Here is a 24281-nt window from a genome sequence, read left to right as displayed (position 1 = left end):
GGGTTCCCAGACAGACATTAGGGGAGGGCTTGAAGGTAACCAAGTAAGTGAATTAGCCAGTATGGTTAGTAAAAGCATCTCCTACCTCAAGGAGGAAATGTCAGCTATGTTTGACGGGCATATGGGCCCCCTCCTGGGTCACTTGAAGGATCTCAAGGGATTGATGGAAATAGCTAACAGAAAAGCCCAGGGTTTTGCAGACTGCAACTAAAGCAGGGACCTCTCATTTTCTAGTATGCCCCCCTAAACACTGAGGGGCATAAATTGGGGGTAGACCAAAACCAGCACGAAATGGGAGGCACAAGTGAGCTTAGAGCCCTTTGGATAACATGCATGCAATGGATGGGGTGCAGAAGAACTCAGATACCAAATAATCTAACCAATTCAGGAAGATGGCAAAGTTTACTGTTTTATATCAATTATCATCTAAAACAGGGAGTTACAACGGACATCAACAGACGTTTGCTCAGTTCTATCCATGAATTTTGCATAAAAACACATTTTTATACAAACAAATTGTCATACGTGACATCATAAAACATGGCAAATGAGAAAAAGCTATGAGGGGTTGCGATAGACTCAAGGGGAACATCTATACTTTCTATAAAAGGACGGGATTGTGATTGGATATCTACTGTCTGGTGGACAACTTATGCCTACCTCTAAAATGGGTCATCTTCAGCACTATTAAGTACACAGTATTTCATCGGCTCTCAAACTATACGGCCCTTCATTATACAGCCCTCTACACTTGGTAGGCATGCTCTTGCCATATCTGGAACATTCGATTCACTTAGCAGCACGTAAACTCATACCCAGGTCCCAGGAGGTGGACTTGACTTCACCTCCCCACCCAATTAGCCCAATGTGTCTCATCACTCAAGCCTTCTGCCATGCAGATGGTCTTTGAACTTGGCCTTGCAGAGTTTTCTTGTCTCTGGGAATATAAGGGAGTGCGGGCACGCACTATCGTCGTTCTGGGACTCCAAGCCCAACTCTACTTCCATCCTTGGTTCACGTGATAGACCACAATTTGGTCAATTTTGCAGCATTTAAATGAATACAACTTGGCACACTTGGTGTTCTTTCTTTGCACCTTAACAAGGGATGATTCAGCTTCCCACGTCCACTACCTTCAAGAATAGATAACCGGCCTTGGCCACTTCAGCTTTGGTACCAGGCCAGACAGCCTCGCCATTCCTATCCACAATCTCAGCTCATTCTTTGCTGCGCCACAGTTCTTTCCTCTCCGTGGGTCCGGGCTTACTAAATTGATGACACTGATGTTTCTATACAATGGCAGCTCTACCTGCAGTCTATTCACTACACATAGCCAGCTTCTAAGATTACTTAGTGTACTTGCGTTACAGCATCTGTACAGTTACTGAACGGCTTGTCTTTCGTTCAGTGCATCCTACATATGTAATTTTCTTCACGTACAAGTTTACTAGATTCTTAACCTCGTCATCAGTTTCTATAAAATCCATGCATTCTCTTCAACCAGTCTTCTCAGATTATCTCTTGTGACGTCACCAGCTCCTCTTTCTCCCCTTCTGATATTCCTTCAGGGAGTTCCTTCCTCAAATGATCGTGTCTTCGAATACATCAGATAGGGTTTTCTCGGTGGGTATCTTCTTTTGAATATTCGCTGCGGAATTGGCACAATGGAGGCATAATCTCATGTTTCCAACATATGGGAGGTAGACTGCATTCACCTGCTCCTCTACACAAGGGAGAATAATGGTGGCAGCAACCGTGCACCAGTGGGCCAGACAATGAGCGTCCCTGGGAATGGTGGAGTAGCTAGAATGCCCTTTGAGGGGCATATACCTATCTGGCGTTCACATGTGCATGACTTACAGAATCAGCACAAAGATCCTAGTTATCCAGACTGGTGGTATGGCCCTATCATTAGGCGTCGAGGGGGGGGTTTAGGTCCCCTTATCAGGGTCCAATTTACAGCCCTTGGGAGGGCAGATATGAGTAACTCGATGTTATGACGGGAGACAGGGGCTTGAAAGTTCTGGACTGCCGCTGATCTATTTAACAAATGTGTCTCGTTTGTCAACAGGTGTATTTGCGGACGTTGAGGGCCTAAAAAATAAGTATGCATTTCAGGGAGGTGAGGGGGCTCTATCGGTCATTAGGAAAAATATTGATTGTGCGCGAGGCCCATTGCCGAACACCAGGTTCGACTGCATTGATGTACAGCTGAATTTGTGGGTTCTTGTGGAGGGAATATTAGGTATAGACCTGCAGGGAATACCTCCCAGGGGCGTAGGGATACTGGTATGTTCCCAGCAATTTTTTATAACTTAATCTTAGCCTGGGTAGTATCCAAACAAGCATGTCAAACATAGTAACCAATAAGGCGACTATAGCTCTACTGGTGGGGGTCTGGACATAGTGAAGAGGCTGGTAGGCGGTGTACCCACCCAATGGGTGCCCCCATTGGGGGTGAGGGACTGGAAGACGTCGAATGACCACGAGCAAACACCAGGGAAGCAAGCAAAAGCAGGCCACTAAGAATGTTATCATGGAATATAGTTTCCCCTAGCTAGATTTCCTTCATTAGGGAATTCAGTTGGTGCTTCTGCAGGAAACCTGGGCCACAAGACTGGTGGACATGCAAGGTTATCAGACCCATTATATCCCCGCTACTAAAGGCCAGAGAGGCCGCCCCCATGGTGGACTGTTAATTTGGGTGGATGTAGAACTAAACTGGAAGATAGACCCTCGTGCCTGCCATTTAGTAGACCTTCAATTCCTGATTGTAAGGACCCCGTTGGGGCAGGAAATCTCAAATTTGAATGTGTATAACAGGCCTAATATCCTGGTTGGTCTTCATGAACTGGATACACTAAATGGAGGTCAGGGGGCGGTGGACCCAAAATCGTAGCAGGGGATTTTAACATGCAGCTGGGTTGACCTGGAAGGTATATGGGATGGCCAAGATGAGGCATGGGATATTCTGCTGGTAAGAGCCTCGCATCCTAAGAAAACCCATAGACTAGCCAACACTTTTAGGGTACCATTCGAGATGGACACAAGAGCATGTAATGGGCGCTTCACTAATGATCACTTGGCAAACATAACACATGTAGGGCCAATGGGCTCTACGCTAATTGATTACATATTTGTGTCAGTCGATGTATGGTCTAAAATAAATAACTTCAAGGTTTTGGAAACATTTGAAAGTGATAATAAGCCGTTAGTATTAACCCCTGAATGCAAGTGCCCCATTCTACCATCACAAGATAGGGATGTACGAACCAGGTCATTTCCGTCACCGGTCATGGCCGCAGGGCCGTTAAATGGGTGAAACTGAACGAGGGGGACTTCAGACCACACCTTTATGATAACATTATCCCTCCCCTCGAGAAGATCTGCCTGAATGATGTGGAAGCTCCCGAGGTGATGAGAACTTTTGGGGAAGTGGTCACAGGAATGGTCCCATTTGTAACCAGCATTAGCAGACAAAACGAAAAGCCTCATCAAGGGTTGAATGGTATGACCAGGACTATTAGACAGCAAAACAAGAGATGCTAAGAGCACTTGTAAAGGGTAAGGCAACAGATCAAGCACAACTCCAGGAAAAAAAAGGTCTGTATATAAATCAATGGTCCAGTTTAAAAAGGATCTTTACTGTAGGTACAAAATGGAGTCTCTGGCCGCTGCACTTGACTCGAGGTACTATGTTACATTCTGGATGCTGGGTTGAGAGGAAATGTAGAGATCCAGTGTAGTATAACTGCAGAGACATGTATGGACCATTTCATGTCGCTATGGGGGAGAGAGGAAGGATGAACCTTTAAGGGCTACCACGGCCATCTGAGAGGATCCCGAGGGACCATTTAGCATCAACGATGTGGCAATTGCCATAAAGTTACAAAAGGCTGGGAAGGAGGCAGGCCCCGACATGTGCCGATAGACCTATACAAATAAGAACCAGCTATTTGGGCCCTGATCCTCTGGAAGCTCTTTGAAGCATGCGTTATTATTGATTCTGTCCCCGATTCATAGCGGATGGCAGAAATTGTGCCCATTTACAAGAAGGGGGGGTGGGGGGGAGGAGTGCCCTCAAACTATCACCCAATTTCCTTGTTAAATAGTGCAGGTAACATTTTTGCAAAGGTACTATTAGTGCAAGTACAGGCATGGAACTCAGAAAATCAGATTATGAGCATGCCTCAGGAAGGCTTCCAGAGGGGGTAGGGCACAGTAGATCAGAGCTACCACCGCTATAATATAATTAAAAAATATACCGTCCTTAGGGAGATGAGACTTTATGCCACTTTTGTGGACCTTAGGACGGCTTTCGACTGCGTCCCACGAAATCTATGGGAAATCTTATGGAAAAGAGGACTGCCAGAGAGGGATTATTGAGGGCCATCAAATCCCTTTACAAAGAGAATAAGGCAGAAGTCAAAGTGGGCCTCGGGGGTGAGGTCACTGACACATTTGATGTCACCAAAAGGAGTAAAGCAGGGCTGCCCCGGCTCCTCGTTTTGCAGATATATACAGGAAGTGGTAAAACAGTTGCTGGCCGATGGCAAGGACCCGCCAAAGCTGCGCAATCTGATCATGCTGTGATTTTGTCAACCACCACCGAGGGATTAAAACAGTAATTGTCAGCTTTCTTGGAAAAATTTGAGGAGCTAAAACTGTCTTTGAACACAGAGAAAACAAAAACAATGGTCTTTAGGCCCAGCTTTGGTACAATAGTGAACCTTGGCATTAGTGCAGGGGGGACGCTACTAGAACAAGTAAGGCATTATGATTACCTGGGCACACGCTTTTCTGATAGTGGCAACTGGTTAAGTCAAATTGCCAAGCCACAGTCACGCTACAAAAGGTAAAGTGGCGTCACCCATGCTTTTCTCAACGATCATGGCAGGGGTGCGGTTTCTCCTGCCCTCGATTTATATAAGAAGCAGGCCACAGCAGCTGCCCTATTCAGCGCAGAACTATGGGAGTTTGTAGGCCGGAAGTCACAGAGAACGGTGGAAAATAAAGTTTCTCAAGAGACTATTGCGTCTCCCTTTATCTATGCCTAAAGGGTTGTTGCATCTCGAACTGGACGTATGCCCAATTGATGCAATTGCTGCAGCCAAACCAATTTTCTATTGGCTCCGGCTTTGGGGGACTCCTGAACTTGATTCTTACAGGGCGAATATGATCAACCTGATGAGCCTGGAGGGAGCGATGAAATTGCCATGCCCGGCGCATGTCAGAAAAAGCCTCTCTGATCTAAATGAGCAGGAAGCATGGAGCCAACCCCAGTTGAATATGAAACTAAATGTATAACGGCAAAGATATGGGAGGAATTATATAGAGGAAGTATGGTTATAGCATGCAGGAACCTAAAGTCTGCACCCGACTATGTCTTAGCCAAATCAGATTTTGGGTTTGAAAAATGTATGGACTGGATTAACCCTCTGCTTGCACGTGCACTTTTTATTAATTTTAGATTGGGCTAATTGAATGTGGCAAAATTCACCGCTTCATGGAGGCCAGAAAATACGAGTGAGTGCCCCCTGTGTAGCGCAAGTGAGGAATCTGTTATACATTATGTTTTTCTGCTCTGCTACCCAGGGACTGAGAAAGTTATACCTAAATTCGTTACTGAGACAAGCTGATGTACACAAAGTAATTGAAGCCTTGGAGTTATGTAAAACAGACGATCCAGGAAGGGTTTATAAAGTATCGCAATGTATATACAGGGCCTGGTTGTTGAGGATTAAGGTGTGAGATGTTGTTCTGGTCGTAAAGTGATGACCCTCCATTTAAAGTTAGGGAGGCCATGAGCTTTCCATTTTATGACCCATTATTGGTCACTCTTCTCCTCAGGAGTCCATGTCTTGTCAGGTCCTACAAATTAAATGTTGGGGCTAATGAAACATGGAAAGATGTTGCCGACCCTTTTTTATAGGATTACTGATGATTTTTTTATTTGTTCTTTTGGGGGATTGCACGCTTTAAATTATATGATATGCAAGCGGAATCCCCTTGAGTCATTGTCTTATCAGATTTTAGAATGATTTTTTTTAGAATGTGGATGCATTGAATGTTATTTCTTTTTGATATATGAATTTGTAATCAATGTATTGATATGTAATGATGTATAATGTGGGGATGTTCTTTTATGGCTTGAATGCCAAATACAAGATTATAAAAGTGAAGTGAAAAGTGATTATTTTCTAAGACCGATTTTCCTTTGCATATATATTTCCCTTTTGTCAAACCCCAATTTGAGTTAATAAAATTGTATCTTATGAAAAACCTTTACAAGGTTGTCTGCCTCATATTTCTGACACCTTATAGCAGCTCACTATTATTAGAGAGGCACAGCAACACTCTACTGATAAGGTCCAACCAGACCGAAACACGTGTCTGGGGTTGCTGTTCGCACTCTTGTTCAGAGGATAATTGCCTAGCATTTCGGCGCTTGACAAAGACCGATATGTTTTGGATATTTCTCCTCTGTGAACGATAGTGAGCTAAAGACTCTGGGTAAGGCTCTCGTAAACCAGGACTAATGTCTGGCAGAGGGACTCTTACGACCCCCCTTGTTATTTGCACCTCACATCTGCTACACAGCAAGGCTTTTTGTATGATCCAGAAAGAGGCGGCAAGGGTTGGCCTGGTGGCAGTCTGCAGCATGTCTGACATTGGGGTAGCAACTACATGCTTGCTTGTCGGGTCCATGGTGTCCCTTTTTACAGTGCATGGATTCAAATCAGTAGGGTGTGCAGGAATTGGGATCTGAGATTGCATGTTAGATCTGCTTTACAAAATTACTGGTCCACCTGGGTTCCGTCCTCTCTTCTCTCTCTCTTTCATACTGTGGCGCTCCCCATGGGTCTAACCTCTCTCCCTGGCTGTTGAAACAATACCTGGCACCTCTTGCCCACCGCATCGCTGCTCCAACTTTCAGTGTTATGCAGATGACACCCATCTCTCTTTCAGGCTCCCCTCGGTCACTCGCTTCTCCTTCTCTCATTCCTGACTTTCTGCTATACAGGAGTGGTGTGCCACCAATGATCTCTGCCTTAATGCCAGTAAGACGGAGATCCTCCTCATTGGAACATCAGTTCCCTCCTTTCTTCTCTCGGGCCACCCACTCTGGGTCCTCTTCCCGCTCCTACGTGTGAGGCTTAGAACCTTGGAGTCATCTTCAACTCCACCCTCTCCTTCTCTCCTCTCATCTCCGACGTCTCTAAGACGACAAACTATCAGCTGCACCTCCTCAGAGGTATTCTTCCTTTCCTCACTTCCCCCAGAAGCTCACTGTCTCCAGAGCGCTAGTCCTCTCTAGACTAGACTACTGCAACAACCTCTTTCTAAATCTTACTGCCTCTACTCTCCATAGTCTACAACTAATCCAGAACAGGACTGCAAGACTCACAGGGATCGTATTTCTCCAGCTCTGCAATCTCTTCTTTGGCTCCCAGTGGCAGCAAGGATCAAGTTTAAGAACCTCTGCATTGTCCACAAGGCTTTGTGGGGCATGGGACTATGGTAACCTCCAACTCTCTCTATCCAAGTATCTCCCATCTCAAGCTCTCCGCTCATCCACCTCCAACTCTGAGGGTCAGTCGCTTTTCCAAAGCAGACAGTTGGGGGGCATGTCTCTTTCTTTGGCTGGTGCCTCCATCTGGAACAGACTTGCCCCTCTCAAACATTAGCAGAACCATCTCTGATTCCGGAAGCAACTCAAGACCTTCCCCTCTTCCTCTCCCCTGCTGATGGCCCGTCTGTTTCACGCACTGGTCACCTGGCCATCCTCTGAACTTGGGCCCAGGTCCCTGTCTGTCCAGTTGCACCTTGCACTGCCTCTTGGCTCCCCCGGCACTTGTGGTCTGTATCTGTAACCCTACAGGCCCCTCTCTCTACACTTATGAGCCACCCGTTGGCTGCACTTCCCGATTATCTGCACTTCCCCTACCCCTTTGCACTTCTCCCCTGCCTGCGCGCTTTGAGAGATCTGAATGACAAAGCCTAGGACGATCGTTGTTTTGTCCTCACTCTTTTTTCCACCTCCTTGTCTTGTCGCACCTAGAAAACACTTGTGTACGGGCGTGTTATAAAGGCCATATTATATATCATACTGGCAGGTGAACCATGGCCAATGTTTATAAGGATTGCTTGTCTGGATTGAAAGGACAGGAAAGGTGCTGCTGCCTAGGGTCTGATTAATTCAGTCAGACTGAAGCAAGGAATACATTCTAGCTAAAGAACTCGCCAAAGAGTCATTTGCAGCTAAAGCTAAAGAAAAGGCTGACAAAGTAATCTTTCAGTAGAGGAAGTACACTGAGAATCCAGTTACAGCCAAGCTAAAAACGCAAATCAAAAATCAGATAAATAATAAGGCAAGTTGCCTGAGAAGATAGATCCTTGTGATTTGATGGTCTTTTCTATTATGGTGAAGTCAGTCTTGACAGAGGGTAGGCATCAGAAGAAGAAAACAAATGTCTGGGATAAGCTTCAGGATGCCTCCCAGGCAAAGGATAGTCAAACACTTTGGGAACTGGTGAACACCGGCTGATTCCCCCCCCCCAGAGTGTTTGCTTTGAACCAGCCAGTACCATCATGGCTGATGTTTGGGTAAGGAACTATATGGAAGCTATCCATAGGCCTCCTCTCCTCCTGGGATAAGGGATGCTCCACCTCTTTGGGAAATCTTGAACTGGTAAACAATTCAGGATATACCATCCAATCCCAGCATGACCTTATCATGGACTTATATATCGAAGGCAATCCAGCTGCTTCAAAGATCAGGTAAAGTTCAGGCCTGGGTGGGCTACCCACCGATTTATTTAACTATGACCCACATCTTTAGGCTGTCATCCCGTACTTTCTATTTAACACAATGTTGATTTCAAACATACACCTCATCTTTGAGTGATGCACTATTATCACCAATTTACAAAAAAGGCAAATCTGCTCTTACCACCGCTTATCGCCCCCATCTCCCTCTTAGATAGTTTGTATTAATTACTAGCTTACACCTTATTGTTCCATCTAACTGAATGGGTTGAGTCCAATAACTTTTTATCGGATGCCCAACTTGTCTTCAGGGATGGTTTGGGCACTGCAAATCAGGTCCTAAATCTTTATTTGATCCTAGTAAATTCTTATTACATCAAGCAAAAAACAATCTTTGTGGTGTTCACAGATTTCTCCACAGTTTTTGGCTTAATTAATAGGTCAAAACTGTGCAGGGTACTGTGATAGCAGGGTCTGCCGGAATACCTGTTAAAAGGTGCTTATGGCACATCACAATGTTAATTGGGTTGCGGAAACAAATTGGGCACGTAGGAAACGCACCCGGTGGATCCAAACAGGGGTGCGTTATGGCGCCTCCGTTTTCATTATATACAAACCGCCTAGAAAACGTACTCCTGCCGGGCCCAGTGGATGTACTTGTTTTTGGCACAAGAAAAAATACTGGTCCGGGCCTATGAGAATGATGTTGACTTTATTGCCAGAACCCCCCTATCCCTACAAAAGTTGATTACTAGATACGTTTATTGCTTCATTCGACTTAAGTGAATGCCATTGAATCAGTGAGCGTTAGTTTCAGCACCAAGAAAACCACTAAAAGCGCTTCATTTATACTGCTGAGCCAAGTGAAATTATACATGAAAGACTCCTTCTCTTATTTGGGAGTGACCTTTCCAAAAAAAACCCGGTGAGGATTTTGAACACGTGTACGACTGCCAAAAAGAAGACTCAAAATGTGGGCATAGTTAACAAATTTGCTAAAGCTTTTAAACGTCATCCTATCCAGATGATTATGAATATTTATGAGGCAGGAGTCAAGGCGATGGGATATTTGAAGCAGAGCTCTTGGGCTTCGAAGGCCCTTCTAAATTATAATCGAAAACTATTTCCTCCTTGGGCTATTGAGCTTGCCAATCTGTGCCCCGGGTTATAAAGTATAGTAAACGGGGCATCTCACCAATGTTTCAATCATGGTACAGAGCACAGCTTAAGATGTGGCTTTCAACTCTCTCTAATAAGCTTTAGTCTCAAATTTAATTTTGGATTCTTTCCTCCTGCCCCACAAACCGAAAGATCCCTTGGTGTAACCATGTTTTAAAATATTTCGCCGCGGTTCAAGCCACCTCTTCATGCCCCATTAACTTTGGATATTCCAAAACAGTGGTCAAACACCCAAACTCGAAGTTATGGGTTACTGCAAGAGGGCTTAGGGAGTTTGATGCTGCCCCAAGTCTGAAGATTGTAGACTACCTAGTCATCTCAACCAAAAGGTATTCAAGGGCATCTCCACTGTTTTATGCATATCTACTTGGAAGAACTGCAATTTCAGTCATAAAAGGTGTTGTCCATTCTGCTCAGACAAGGACGAACCCAATATACATTTTAAGTTTGTATGCCCGCAATATGCCCAGTTGCAGCCCTTTTATTTGGTACATATTTTGAAATGTTCTAATGTCAGGAAACAAAGACATTTTATATTTTATAATAACTTGTAATTAACCCTGGGTTTTGTCTATCACAAATACTTTCGTAAGGAGGGCTCTGCATCTTTGTACACATGAAGAGCATTACCATGTATTCATGACAATTGTGACTGATCTCAGTGATTCTTATGTTATGCTACCCATTTACAGGATTGATTTTCGTATTCATTTTTGTATACGTGAATTGTATTGTACTATTCAAAAACAGATCATACATACATAAAGGAAGGAACTGCCAGGTCCACAATTTGTTAGTCAGGAACAATAAATGATCTTACGAGTGGCCTCAAATATCCCACATCTTTAGGAGGGAAACTCATGTAATGCAGAAACACCTTAACACCGGTTTAACCCAACAAGCTAAAACAATACACATTCTAGGAAATGTGGTCCACAAGCAGGGGCAGCTATGAAGTCAAGAACAGACACCAAATGTGACCAGGAAAGAGAAACCAAGCAATGACATTTTCCTTTATTGAAGTCAAATTGTGAGGAAAAATAAGAGCCCATAAACCCACTTAACCATTAATAGGAATTTGGGTTGCTCACTCAATCAGTCCACTCAATGCACAGCTACCCCACAATGATACTGACCCAACATGAATTTGGAACAGCTGCAGAAACAATCAAGAACCCTGCCCTCACATCTTACCCATACCCAGTTTACTATAACCTCTGGCAATTCCCCTGCTGATCCACTCCGCCAATAGTCTTCCCACAGATAGCTCTAATCTAAGACCAACCACAGCACATCCCCTCTCCAAAGAAGGTTTCAATGCCACAACGAGAACTCAAATTCACCCTCAAGTCAATTGGTACGCACCATTCATAATCTCTGACCAGATAATGTCAATGTATCGCCCACGGTCAGCTCTTGAATGCTCGTGCCAGAAACCCAGGACGTGCATAAGTTCATGCAGTACTGGCCCCTTCCCCACACTGAAACATTTCTGGCTCAAAGAGAGTATCTGCATGCCACCAACTCGTCCAATATTGGAGTAACAGCTGGATCAGAAAGAAGAAAAAAAAGGGACTGATCAGTGCCAGAACATTTGTATCAACTTCAAAATCAGAGCCCCTAAACATGTGGAGCACTCATTCGGAAGTAGGTCTATTGATCAAATTATTTTTGGTCAAACTATTTTAGTACACATCTTTCTGCTCAATTTTTGGCCAGAAAATGAAGATAGCACGTTGGGGGTTACATAATCTGTTTTTGGGGGGTACATGGGGGTCAGGGGAGGATGCTTCCCTCCTCCCCCACGTTCTATCATTTAAAAAAACAAAATTTGAAACAAAATAGTTTGACCAAAAAATACAAACTATCAGACATACAACCACCAATTCATGCTACGTTTAGGGTTATAATCCAGAATCTCAAAGCAGCATGCTGGTTTGTCAGGAATGCATCTATGATAAAGGGAAGCCCAAAGACCACTATAGAATGGATAGGATAGGAATCTCTACCTTACTTTGGGAATGGGATACATTCAAAACAAACATCCACAATCATTCATTAATACAGTAAAAAAGGTTTCAATTTATTCATAGAATTTATTTTTAAAACAATGTTAGAATCAATAATTTCTAAATACATGACAGTCTCTACACATCATAAAAGAAATTTAAAATAAAGTACTAGTGACACAAAAAAAAACGTATATCCTTTAGTGACAGGAATTCAAAGCAGATACCATTGTAGCAAAAAACACCTTTAGGATATACTATTTCACTGGTGTAAGATCTACTATGATTCAAATGTTATTCTAATACAGTTACTAGAGCTCGCCCTCAACATGTTTCGGTTCACTGTTTTCATCTGGAACCTTCTTAGGAGGATAGTAAGGGGTCATTTATACTCTCATGTAGATCTTAGATGATTTATTCTGTTGCACCACGCTATGTGCGTTAAAAAATGGATGACTGTTGATAAAAGATAAAAAGACATGTTTCAGCTCGACTTGCTTAATTACCCGGCAGCAAAAAGTCTGCAATTGGCTAGGGTAAGGCGGGAAGCCTTACCTCGCCTTTGAGTGGGACTAGTCTACACAGGTAACCTGGAATAGTCAATATTCCTTGGGTTAGACTTGAGTCCACACTGGACTAAGTAATCTGGAGATACATATAAATTGTATCAGACTACATAGTCAAACTGGTATCGAGATTCACCCTGCTCTCCATTTAAAAATCATTACAAATACAGATCAACTACTGCTTACCTAATCTCGACTCATCATTTGTTGACTCTGGCCTTTTAGGTTGTTAAATCTTCTCCTAGTGAATCTAGATTCTGATCTAGTCTTGCTCATCGGAACAACGTAATGTCTGTCAGATGGAAAAACATCAATCAATTATTGTGGTGAAAATGATCCCACAACAGAGTGCTCTCTAGTCATAATGTCAACCATCATAAAACCTTAAGGAGGCTTACCGTTCTCTCGGTGTAGAAATACTAAACCTAACTATTAGTACAGCCTCTCCCAGAATCAGAGGTTAAAGAGCCCTCTAGATGGACGGGTCATGCCTTGACCGTTATCTGTAAAGAATAACAGACAGCAGTCCCGTATTACTACAGGTGATCGATATTAACACATCCAAATAATGACAATGCATCATGTTTGGCACTCCTCCAAATTGAGCACCTACTCATAACATGCTTTAATGTTACTTTACTATTATTTTAGTAGAGTCGGCTCACAAGCCAGGCTAATTTCTAATTTGTCCGCCGCGTTATTGAAAGACAGATGTCCTTTAACCTGCTGGGTGCAAATTGCAGAATTGAGCACAGGCTTATTAATTGGGTCCGCTCCGACTCGCAAAGAAAGGGTCTCTCCCCTCCAGCAAAGTGTCACTCGCAACCGTCTACTTGTCCCTTATTTAAATTCTTATTACCAACAGCCATTTCTGGTCAAAAACACCGGCTGTTTTCTGGTAAAATAAAAGACTGAACTGGACAGCCAGACCTGTAAGGTACATGTAGTATTAAATCATATAAACGAGGCTTAGTTTTAACAAGGGTAGATGGGTGTGGACACCACGGGCTGGTCCATTCCAACATGGCTGCCATATTTTGGCTGGCGCCTTTTCAGCCTTTTCCAGTGTTTGACCGGAAATGGCTTTTAATAAGAATTTAAATAAGGGACGAGATACCGGTTGCGAGCGACTACTTTGCCAGAGGGGAGAGACCCTTTTTTTGCGGGTCGGAGCGGACCTAATTATAAGCCTGTGCTCAATACTGCGATTTTCATGCAGCAGGTAAGAGGACCTCCGTCTTTCAATAACACGGCGGACAAATTAGAAATTAGCCTGGCTTGTGAGCCAAGTCTACTAAAATGCTAGTAAAGTAACATTAAAGCATGTTCCGAGTAGGTGCTCAATTTGGAGGAGTGCCGAACACGATGCATTGTCAGTATTTGGATGGGTCACTATCGATCACCTGTAGTACTACGGGACTGCTGTCTGTTATTTTTTACAGATAACGGTCAAGGCATGACCGGCCCATCTAGAGGACACTTTAACCACTGACTCCGCAAGAGGCTGCACTGATAGTTCAATTTATATGTATTCTTTAGATTACTTCGTCCAGTGTGGACTCCAGTGTAACCCACGGAATATTGACTATTCCAGGTTACCTGTGTAGACTACTCCCACTCAAAGGCGAGGTAAGGCTTCCCTCCTTACCCCAGCCTGTTGTAGAGTTTTTGCAGTCAGGTTATTAAGCAAATCGAGCTGAAACCTTTCTTTTTATCTTTTATCAACAGCCATCAATTTTTTAACGCACACAGCGTGGTGCAACAGAATAGATCTAAGATCTACCTGAAAGTCAAAGTGATCCCTTACCATCCCCTCGTGAAGAAGGTTCCAGATGAAAACGGTGAACCGAAACGTGTTGAGGGCGAGATCTAGTACCCGTTTGTATTAGAATAACATTTGGATCACAGTAGATCTTACACCAGTGAAATTGTATATTGAGTTTCTATCCTGAAGGTGTTTTTTACTACATCAGTATCTGCTTTGAATTCCTGTCACTAAAGGATGTTTTTTTTTTTTTTGCGTCACTAGTACTTATGGTATGTAGAGACTATATGTCATGTATTTAGAAATAATAGATTCTAACAGTTTTAAAAAAAAAAATACTATGAATAAATTGAATCCTTTTTCACTGTATTAATGAATGATTGTGGATGTTTTGTTTTCAAGGTTTGTAAGGAACACCACATGTGCAGAGCATGAAAGACAGCACTACCAGGAGGACAACACCTCCTAACACTTCTTAGGTGTAGAGAGATGGGGCATATGGCTAAGAAGGAGCCTAGCGGCACAGAAGAAATTGGGGCCCACAAAATGGACATTGTAAGATTTTGAATTAGCACCACTAGGAACATATCCGCCAAGAAAAACATAAAAAGCAGTAGAATGGGCAAATCTGGTGCAGAAAGAACTTGACCACTTCCTCACCCAAGCAGAGGTACGATTGAGATGTAATCCTTTTGGCTCTTGCGCTCAACAAATCGAATGCAGGTGGAGGCCCCAAAATCTGCAAATGCTTCCAGCACAAGATTCTTTGTGGCATTATCTGCAGGAAAACAAATGAGAGTGAATGTAGAGGATAGGAGTGAAAGAAACCGGAACAGAACATTTACAGAAACCGAGCCAGAAAGTGGGATGTGGAAGAGTAAAGGAGGAAAGAGAGGGGAGCGAGGGACAACTAGAAAGTATAGGAGCCGGATGTGGGTGTACATAGGGAGGGGGAGAATGGCGAGGGCTGTGGTGGCCTGGCCAATTGTGAAAGCACCGAGTGTGAATCACATGGTTCTCGATTTGGTGGTAATAGAGCTTGCAGGCTCAAACCCAATCGGGTCAGGGGCTCAGTGAGGAGATAGTGTTTCTCCCCCCCCCCCACCCCCAAGTTTAAAAAATGGCTTGAAATTGTGCTTGTACACCTCAATTTGTGGGTAGAATTATATATTGCAAAAGCCATAGAATTTACCAGCAGTTCCATAGGAGAACACATGAAACATTGCAATACTTTAACCCTTTAACTGCTGGGGGTTTTCCCTCCAAGTACCGAGCCCTTTTTTTGGACATTTCGGTATGTCAGCATTCAATCCCTTGTAACTTTTTTTGTTATAAATGAGATTCCAACCAGATTTGCACCCTTTTCTTCTCACGTGTAGGTGGTTAAAATGCCACCAAAGAGGTGTGGTTTGCTGTAAGGGGCTGTGAGAATATTACAAAAAAGTGACAAAACGGTGTGTTTTTTCAGAAAATGATGTACAAAGAAGCCTGTGTTTTTTCCCCTTAAGAGCTAGGAACAAAAGGTTTGCAGTTACGAATTTGCCAATTTCCAAGCTTCCAGGAACAGGATGAGTGGAAACAAAAAGAAAATATTTTTTCATAAAGTTTACCATCAATTTTGTGAGAGGTAGGTGATTTTTCCCTTAAAAAAAAAAAAAGAAGAGGTTTGCTTGCACGGAATGGAAGAGGAGGGTAGGAAGGCTCAATGAGAACACAGAAAGGCAGACATTTCTGAAAAGTAGACAAAATTCCAAGTTCAGGAAGGGGTCATTTGCTCGGATCAGGCAACAACTACGTACCTAAAATTCCCATAGTTTTGGAAAACATGAAAAAAACAGGGAAGAGTATTATGTGCTGGACATGTTTGCACTTGCAAGATAATGGCTTCTCTGAATATTGAGAAAAGCAATGCACCGCTGCATTCCACAGACGACTCTAGTTAGGAAATCACACAATTTTCATGTTTCACAAAACATGCAATACCACGGGCCAAAAACTGAGCCATGGTACAGAGGATTTTTATGCCGACGGCATAAACAGAAGTACTTTGCATTTGAAAATAACAAAAATGAATGGTGAAGAATGGCAAGCATACATTTTTTGAAAGAGCACAGGCAGACCTTTTGAAGGATAGGTGACTTGCGCAGGTTACAAAAGCATGCAGTGCCTAAAGCTGTGACTAAATGTAGGCCACATTTGGGAAATAAAAGGGTTGTGTAACAAACCGCAATAGGAAATGTATGAAAGTGTTCTCACAACCAAGAGAAAACAACAAATGTCTACCTTCCCACAGGTATCCCGATAAAAATGGTACCTCACATGTGGGGGTGCACCGACTAGGCGTAAAGGGAACCGGCTAAACCACTGGTACATCAAACGCCCTGCGGAAGACTAAATTGGCTTTGTGGCCAATCCACAGATTTGAGCCGGGGGTGTCGCAGCCAACAAGGAAAACATGGAACCCTATGCATTTCTGAAAATAAGACACACGTGGGAATCCAAAGAGGTCTGACTTGCGTGAATCAGCCTAAAATGCATTAGCCACAATCCTGGTAAAGTCCAAATGTATGGGGGGAAAAAAAACTCAATTTTGAGACATTTGCCACCAGGTAACGATTGAAATACCCAGGCAACACATGTTCTACCTTGCCACATGTGTCCGGATGAAAACGGTACCTCACATGTGCGGGTGCACTGACCTGGGCGCAAAGGGAAAAGGCTAAACCACTGTTACACCAAACGTGCTGGGAAGACCAAATTTGTACTGTATTTGGCCTTGTGGACAACCCACTGATTTGGACCTCCGGTGTCGCACACACCCAGGAAAACAGGAAACCCCATGCATTTCTGAAAAGAATACACCTGTAGTAATACAACGAGGACTCACTTGCATGAATGGCTCAACAATTTATTACCCACATGGCCCGCAAAGTCCAATATGTAGGTACAAAATAAATACATTTTAAAAACCCACAATTTGACATATTTGCCACCAGGAAATCACCAAAACACCATGAAGCACTCGTACACATGTGTCTGCAAGTAAATCCTGACGAGGAACCTTTCTCCAAGGGACACTTATCAAAATAGACCTCAGCGCCCTATGATCTATTGCAGAGATATTTTGTGTCCCATAAGTTGCGCAACAGCGGAGAAAATGTGGTTCCTCCACTCGGCTTTGTAAATCAAAAAAGAAAAGGGTAGTTGCACTCTCTCTTTCATGCGCCAACTTGAACAAAGAAAACTCCACTCAATTGGAATATAGAATACATTTCTGTATCGGTGAGGGTAAGTGCCCTTGTGATGCCACGTGTTTCAACAGACTACGCCGTCTTTTTCAAATCAGGGCTAATTGGTTAAAAAATAATACAATACAAAGAATAAATAAAAAAGTTGAAGTCCAAAAAGAACAATTCAAAAGAATCAATGTGTCAAGTGTAGCACAGACAGAGAGGGTGGGAAATGGGAAGGATTAATTGGGATGAACAGTGTGCCATTAAGCATCAAAGCAGAAATTAAAACATTACGCAATGCCATTTAATAAACAAATTGAGAAAAGCGGGATAGGAATGGAAAAGGGTTTGGTTGGAAAGAAAAAACAAATAAAATGCCACGAGTTCATTTGTCTCTGAAAACTTGAGTATGCAAATTAAATAGAAGATCGTTTTTTCGGAATAAATGAATCTTACCCAATATTATAAATTGCTTAATTTGGAACGTTGCTTTTCAGCTTAACAAAAAGATTCACGGGATCAATCCCAGCCTGCCAAACAAAATTAGGGTTATTATATTCTGTATTGGCACATCTGTTAGCTTATGGTTGTCTAGTTGGTGTTCTTAAAAGGTATGGTTACGTTCATATAGAGTGTAATTGACCGGTAAATGCATCATGTTTATCTTTTAATATGATAAAGTATCTCTGTTCGATTGTGTCGATTTGTAAATACAAGAACAAAGCACATCTTTCGTGCTCCTAGCAAACGAGAGAGTAAAAGATTCCGGGTGTCTGGTTAAGTAGTTGTACCATTCAATTTAACAAAGAGCTGCCTAGAGAGTGTGCTTCTATATCTCCTTGTGCTACGTGTGTTCATTAGATCGGTCTTCTCCCATGCCGTGCGAACTGGGGCAGCGAGAAAATCCCTTAAGCAGGTCTTACCTCTGCAGTACCGCATTAACACCTCCGTATGATTCTGTCCGCGTTCGCCAAAGAATCCAAAATGGCGGCTTTAAAAAGGTGTTGGTGTGGTTGTCACAGCAACCGCAATGGTCGTTTGTTAGTTACTAATATGAGCGCCATCTTTTAGTGTTGTGTAAACATACCGCCTATTGTCCACGATTACGTGTGATCTTGCTTTCAGATTAATACAATTACATAACGTGTATTCAAGGTATTTGTGAAGTGAAGATAAGAAATGTCACCAAAATACAAAACAAATATAATTCCGTCTGAAGAACGTTTATCCTGGACGTTAATGTTCTGGATGGATAAAATAAGATTGAAAATAAGAGCACTAATTTTAAACATGTTAAATTAAATTTCCATTCCTATCCCGCTTTTGTCTCAATTTGTTTATTGAATGGCATTACACAATGTTTCAATTTCTGCTTTGATGCTTAATGGCACACTGTTCATCCCAATTAATCCTTCCCATTTCCCACCCTCTGTCTGTGCTACACTTGACACATTGATTCTTTTGAATTGTTCTTTTTGGACTTCAACTTTTTTATTTATTCTTTGTATTGTATTATTTTTCAACCAATTAGCCCTGATTTGAAAAAGACGGCGTAGTCCGTTGAAACACGTGGCATCACAAAGGGCACTTAACCTCACCGATACAGAAATGTATTCTATATTCCAATTGAGTGGAGTTTTCTTCGTTCAAGTTGGCACATAAAAGAGAGAGTGCAACTACCCTTTTCTTTTTTGTGTCTGCAAGTATATTGTTACTGTATTCCTGATGTTCCTGGTGTGCATTACCTGTGTGCTTTTAGTTTTTCTGCCTTCCCTTTCATAACTCCCCCCCAAACATTCCCAACTCACCCTCTTCCCCCCCTCCCTCACAGTTCCCATAACTTTAACCGTGTTTTGTGGATCCCATCTCCTCCCTCCCTTCATCAATGTGCACTTGCTACAGGGGGGCCTGCAGCGATTCCCAGTGCCCATGCCCTTTTGGGTCTTATTTAGAGTGGACCGGTTCAATTTGTTGTCTCTCACATATTGACACCTGTGGAGGGCATCTCATTATATCGTAACTCGCAGGACGAAACATTTATCCCCTGAGAGGGGTGCCCATAGGGGAGCCGTCACTTCTGAATATACATTTTATAACATGTTTGTTATTGCATGACTATGAAGATTATTCAGTCCCCTCCACACCAGGTTGCCCGGGTGGGGTAGGGATATGCGTCTCGACAAAGTTTGCTGCCTCCTCAGGAAAAGTGAAGAAATGGATCTTGTTCTGATATTGGATTTTAAGTCTCGCTGGGTATAGCATAGCATACTGGATCTGGCGTTCCCGTAATAATTTTTTGACCCCATTGAAGAGTTTTCGTTCTTGCTGTACCGCCAGAGTGAAGTCCGGGAAGATCCGTATATGACGGCTTCCCATCTGAGCTCCTGTTTCTCCCTTGCCGTTTTCAAGATTAAGTCCCTGTCCCTATAGTTCATCACCCTGGCTACGATTGGTTAGGGTAAGCTCCTGGTTTCAGGGCCAACAACCTACGAGCACGTTCAATGATGAACATCTGGGACCATCCCGGGTCTCCCAGAAGGGTACGCAGCAGGTTCTCCACTGCCTTTTCCATGGAGCCTTTCATTGCTTCTTCCGGAACAATACGGATGTTATTGCGTCGTGACCTCGCTTCCAAGTCTTCGCATTTGGATTTCACCGTCCCTAGCTCTATTGCCATCGTAGAGACTGCTTTTCAGGGCTTCAAGGGCATCTTCAGTGCCCGATATTCTAGTTTCTGCTTCCGTCATGCGTGATGTTGTCTTGTCTAGTTTCGTTTTGATGGACGCCATGTTTGCAGTTATTCCGTTCAGGTGGTCATTGAGGGCTGGGAAACCCTGCTGCATGGCGAGGAAGACCTCCTGGGGGTCCATCATCGCGGCCGTTGGTGCCTGTTGATCTTGTGGTAATGTTCCTTCCTCCATCTCGACCTCCTTCTCTTTCTGTATTAGTGTCATATACTTATCAATGGCCCCTTTACCTTTCTTGTGTCCAAAGCTCTTGGGCATTGTTTATGTTCTGGTTGGTTCTCCAACTAGCTGGGCTCGTTATGTGCCTATTAGCTTTCTCTATGATAGGGTGGTGCGAGGTATGATTCAGACTTCCATCGTGTAGCGCCTGCAGCTGGACAGTACAAGCCCGCTCTCTGGTGGTTGTGTTTACATCTTCTCTGTTCTGTTCCCAGCAGTTCACATCAATCCCCACTGGGGGGGGGGGGGCGGTCTGTGTTTCGGTGCCTTTATTGTAGTTGGAGCTTAAGTTGATCTCAAGCGTGGGTTGTTTATCACGGGGGTGTTAAGAGGCTTATCCGAAGTGTCCCCGTCTTCGGCGAGTTACCCCCTGTGCTCCCACGGAGTGGTGTGCCAGCTAACTGCCTATATACTCCACCTTCCTCCCTTTGTGGTCCCCAGCATCCACAGGATGCAGCCGCCTTTACTATTTGGCTTCTTCCGTGGCACTTGGTCTCATATGTCGGTTGCTTGACTAGGAAAGCACACAGCTGGTCTTGGTTCACTGGGATCATGCAGTTCTCCTGTATTGATTTCGCTGTATGGCCATGTGTTATTTCACTTATGTGCCAGGGGTTGGTGCAGAGGGCCAGCTTCGACGTCCTTCCTGTCCAATGTGTGTTTTTATGGGGCTCCGGAGCCGTCCCTGCTGCCCCCTGTGGGGGCTTCACTTCCGACGCACAGCCCTGACACGGGGCTGGGATTCTCATCCAAGTCCCTCGCCGTTAGTATTCCTCAGGGAGAGGGGGGGCAGGGAGACCTCGTTCTTGCTTGCGGCCCAAATTTCACGCTCAGCCGCGCTCCCTTTCAGTTCCGCCTCACGCCACTTATCTGTTTTGTGCCCGTCTAGGGCCCGCAAAGCTACATCCGTGGTTCCGATGGCCGCGTGGTCTACGCCTTCCTCTCTCGGCGCAGTCGGGGACCCAGCTCGGCCCGCTCCTCCCAGTGTCGTGGGGTGGGGGGCTGCAGGTGCTCTACGAGGACTGGAGCGCCCGCTCTGTGTCTGGATATCAGCGGGCCGTTTGTCTTCCTGCCTCCGCTCGCGTTCTCTCACCGGGCTCCTCCCCTCAGGTCTCAGCACGTTTCCAGGCTTTGCTACCCGCAGCCCGCGGGATTTGGATGGCGCCGTTACTCGCTATGTCTGCAACCGGCGTCCTTATAATTTCGCCATTTTGATCCTTGGGGATTGGGGTTCGATTCGTGTTCTTTATTCGCAGAACCGGTCGCTGGAAATGCTTATATGGGCATCGCGGCCCTAGTCATCGCCGGAGCACACACATGAGTGGCCATCTTCTCTTGTGCGCAACAGCGCCCCCCCCACTCTTTGTTACTTGACTCGCTCTCTTCCTTTAGCTTCTGTGGTTCTGTTCTTGCCTGGTTCATATCCTATTTATCTAACCACACCTTTGCCGTCCCTTGGGGCGGTAGCACCTCTTCTTCCTTTCCTCTCGCCCACGGCGTCACCCAAGGCTCCGTTCTTGGTCCTTCCGTTTACTCTATGTACACCTCCCTTCTTGCTCCCATCATATCATCCTTTGGAATCTCACACCACTTCTATGCTGATGACACTAAGCTTTTTCTTTCTCATCCTTCACCCCCGACATCCATCACACACTCTCATCCTGCCTCACTGCCATCAAATCCTGGATGGCCTCGCAATTTCTTACTCTGAATGCTGAGAAAACAGAAGTTCTATTTTTTCCTGCTAATGTCCTCCCACCTCCATCTCCTCCGCCTTCCATTTTCTTTCCTCCCTCCTATATCACTATCTCCCATTCTGCCTGCAATCTTGGTCTCCACTTTGACACTAATCTTTCCTTTGCTCACCACATCTCTTACTTCCCATGCCTGCCGATTTCATCCCTACAATATACGCAAAATTTGCCCTTTTCTTACTTTCCACGCCAAAAAGCTTCTAGTATCTTCCTTAATCTTCTCTCGACTTTTCTACTTCTCTGTTCTCTTTGGTCTTCCTTCCTCACGTCTTGCTTGTCTCAAATCAATCTATCATTCTTCCATCCATTCTCGGTCAGGACTCAATCTCCTCATCCCTTACCTCAATGGGTTGGCTTTCTTTTCACTCTCAACTCAAGTACAACTTCCTTTGTCTCGTCTTCAAATCTCTCTACGGTATCGCCCATAACTATCTTGCATCTCTCCTCCCCTTCTATTGTCCCTCTCGGTCTCTTCGCTCTGCTAATCACTTTCTACTTACTGTTCCACCCGCCCCTTGTGCACAATCCCTTTTACGATCCTTCCAACTTCTTGCTCCTCTTCACTGGACCGTTCTCCCTCTCCAATCCATTAATTCCTATTCGTCGTTCCGCTCTTCTTTAAAAATGCACCTACTTCAGTCGTCTGTTTAATCGTTACTGGCCGATTCTGATCATCGATTTAGACTGCCTATCTTATGTATTGCTAATTGTTCTCTGCTAATTGTTCCCATTTACTCGCTGTTTATGAACATCAATTTACATTGCTTATTATATGTACTGCAAATTGTTTTCTGTAAAGCGCTTTGGTTAAAAGCGCTATACAAAACCACAATAAATGCAAATGTTATAAATATATCATATCATGGGGCGACCCAATGGGGTGCCTGTCCCTCCCACAAGGGAAAAGCTGTAACAGCCCGGCCAGAGCTCTAGGACGGCAGAGAGTGCTGCTCCGAGCATTGGGCGCCTGTCTCCCATGTGCGTTTGACAGTCGGCAAGCCAGGCAGCGGTGCCAGGGAGCCCCGGCAGGGTCCCCTACCCCTCCCCAGAGGGAAAAGCTATAATGCAGCCTGGCCGGGGTGCTGCCCCCAGCCTTGGGTGTCTGCCTCGCACATGTGTTGACCATCCCCCAGCTCAGCAGCAATCATGGTGCGACCGGGGTCCCCGTCCCTCCCCGGAGGGAAAAGCTGTAATGCAGCCTGGCCAGAGCGCTAGGACGTCCAGGGTGCTTGCCCCAGCCTTGGGTGCCTGTCTCCCATGAGCATCGACAGTCGGCAAGCCAGGCAGCGGTGCCAGGGAGCCCTGGCAGGGTCACCACCCCTACCCAGAGGGAAAAGCTGTAACGCAGCCCGGCCAGAGCTCTAAGATGGCCAGGGGTACCCATTGCACACCAGGCAGAAAAGCACCAATGTGGTTCAACCACAGATCCAGGAGGGCCGGAGGTGCTGTGACGAGCAACAAACCAAACAGTTCCCCACACCCAACATCCTTTCCCTGGTGGCCTAATGCCCTTTTCTTCTTCCCTGGGGTAGAAAAATGGGGCCATGTCCTCAATTTTGCCCCCCCCCCCATTGAAGCTGAAAGGATCTGCCCCTCTGTGGGAGGATTCCTGAGAAGGCTGGCCCCCAGGCACTGGGCCACCCCCCGATGGACTCATGTTTGCCACCAACAATGTAGTGGAATGTTGCTTTGCCTTCCTTGGGGACAAATCCATGTAAAACAGCACCACTTTACTGCCCAAAGAAGGCAAAACATTGTGCCACCTTATTTTTTTTTTTAGGTTGGGGGATGTTTGCCCGGGGGATGCCCCATTTCCCTGGTGGCCTAGGACTCCCTTCTGCTTTCCTGGGGTGGCACAATTGGACCAGACCCTCAGTTTTGACCCCCAGGGAAGCAGAAAGTAACTGCCCCTCCTTGGGGTATTCCTAAAAGAGCTGCCCCCACAGGCACAGGGCCAGCCCCCTGATGCCCCAAAGTGTGCCTCCTTTCAAAGTGCGCTGTTTTTTTGCCTTCCTTGGGGCCCCAAAGAAAAAACATGGT

The 24281-nt window shown here is 44.7% G+C and overlaps 1 protein-coding gene across 2 annotated transcripts in view; it reads right to left on the bottom strand.

Moving 5' to 3' along the window:
• Positions 1–24281, bottom strand: part of ASTL (astacin like metalloendopeptidase) — a 952269-nt gene that overhangs the window by 617711 nt on the left and 310277 nt on the right. The window contains exons 5-6 of one of the 2 annotated variants that reach the window (XM_069619099.1): positions 14949–15066; positions 11314–11495 (exon numbers count right to left, since the gene is read on the bottom strand). In XM_069619099.1, the coding sequence (XP_069475200.1) occupies positions 11314–11495; positions 14949–15066 (300 nt within the window). The remainder of the gene's footprint in view (positions 1–11313; positions 11496–14948; positions 15067–24281) is intronic. The other variant, XM_069619100.1, reaches the window with a different exon arrangement.

The sequence above is a fragment of the Ambystoma mexicanum genome, chromosome 10 (assembly GCF_040938575.1).
Source record: "Ambystoma mexicanum isolate Mex_15411 chromosome 10, UKY_AmexF1_1, whole genome shotgun sequence".
NCBI lineage: Eukaryota > Metazoa > Chordata > Amphibia > Caudata > Ambystomatidae > Ambystoma > Ambystoma mexicanum.
This window is presented reverse-complemented; position numbering and strand designations above follow the sequence as displayed.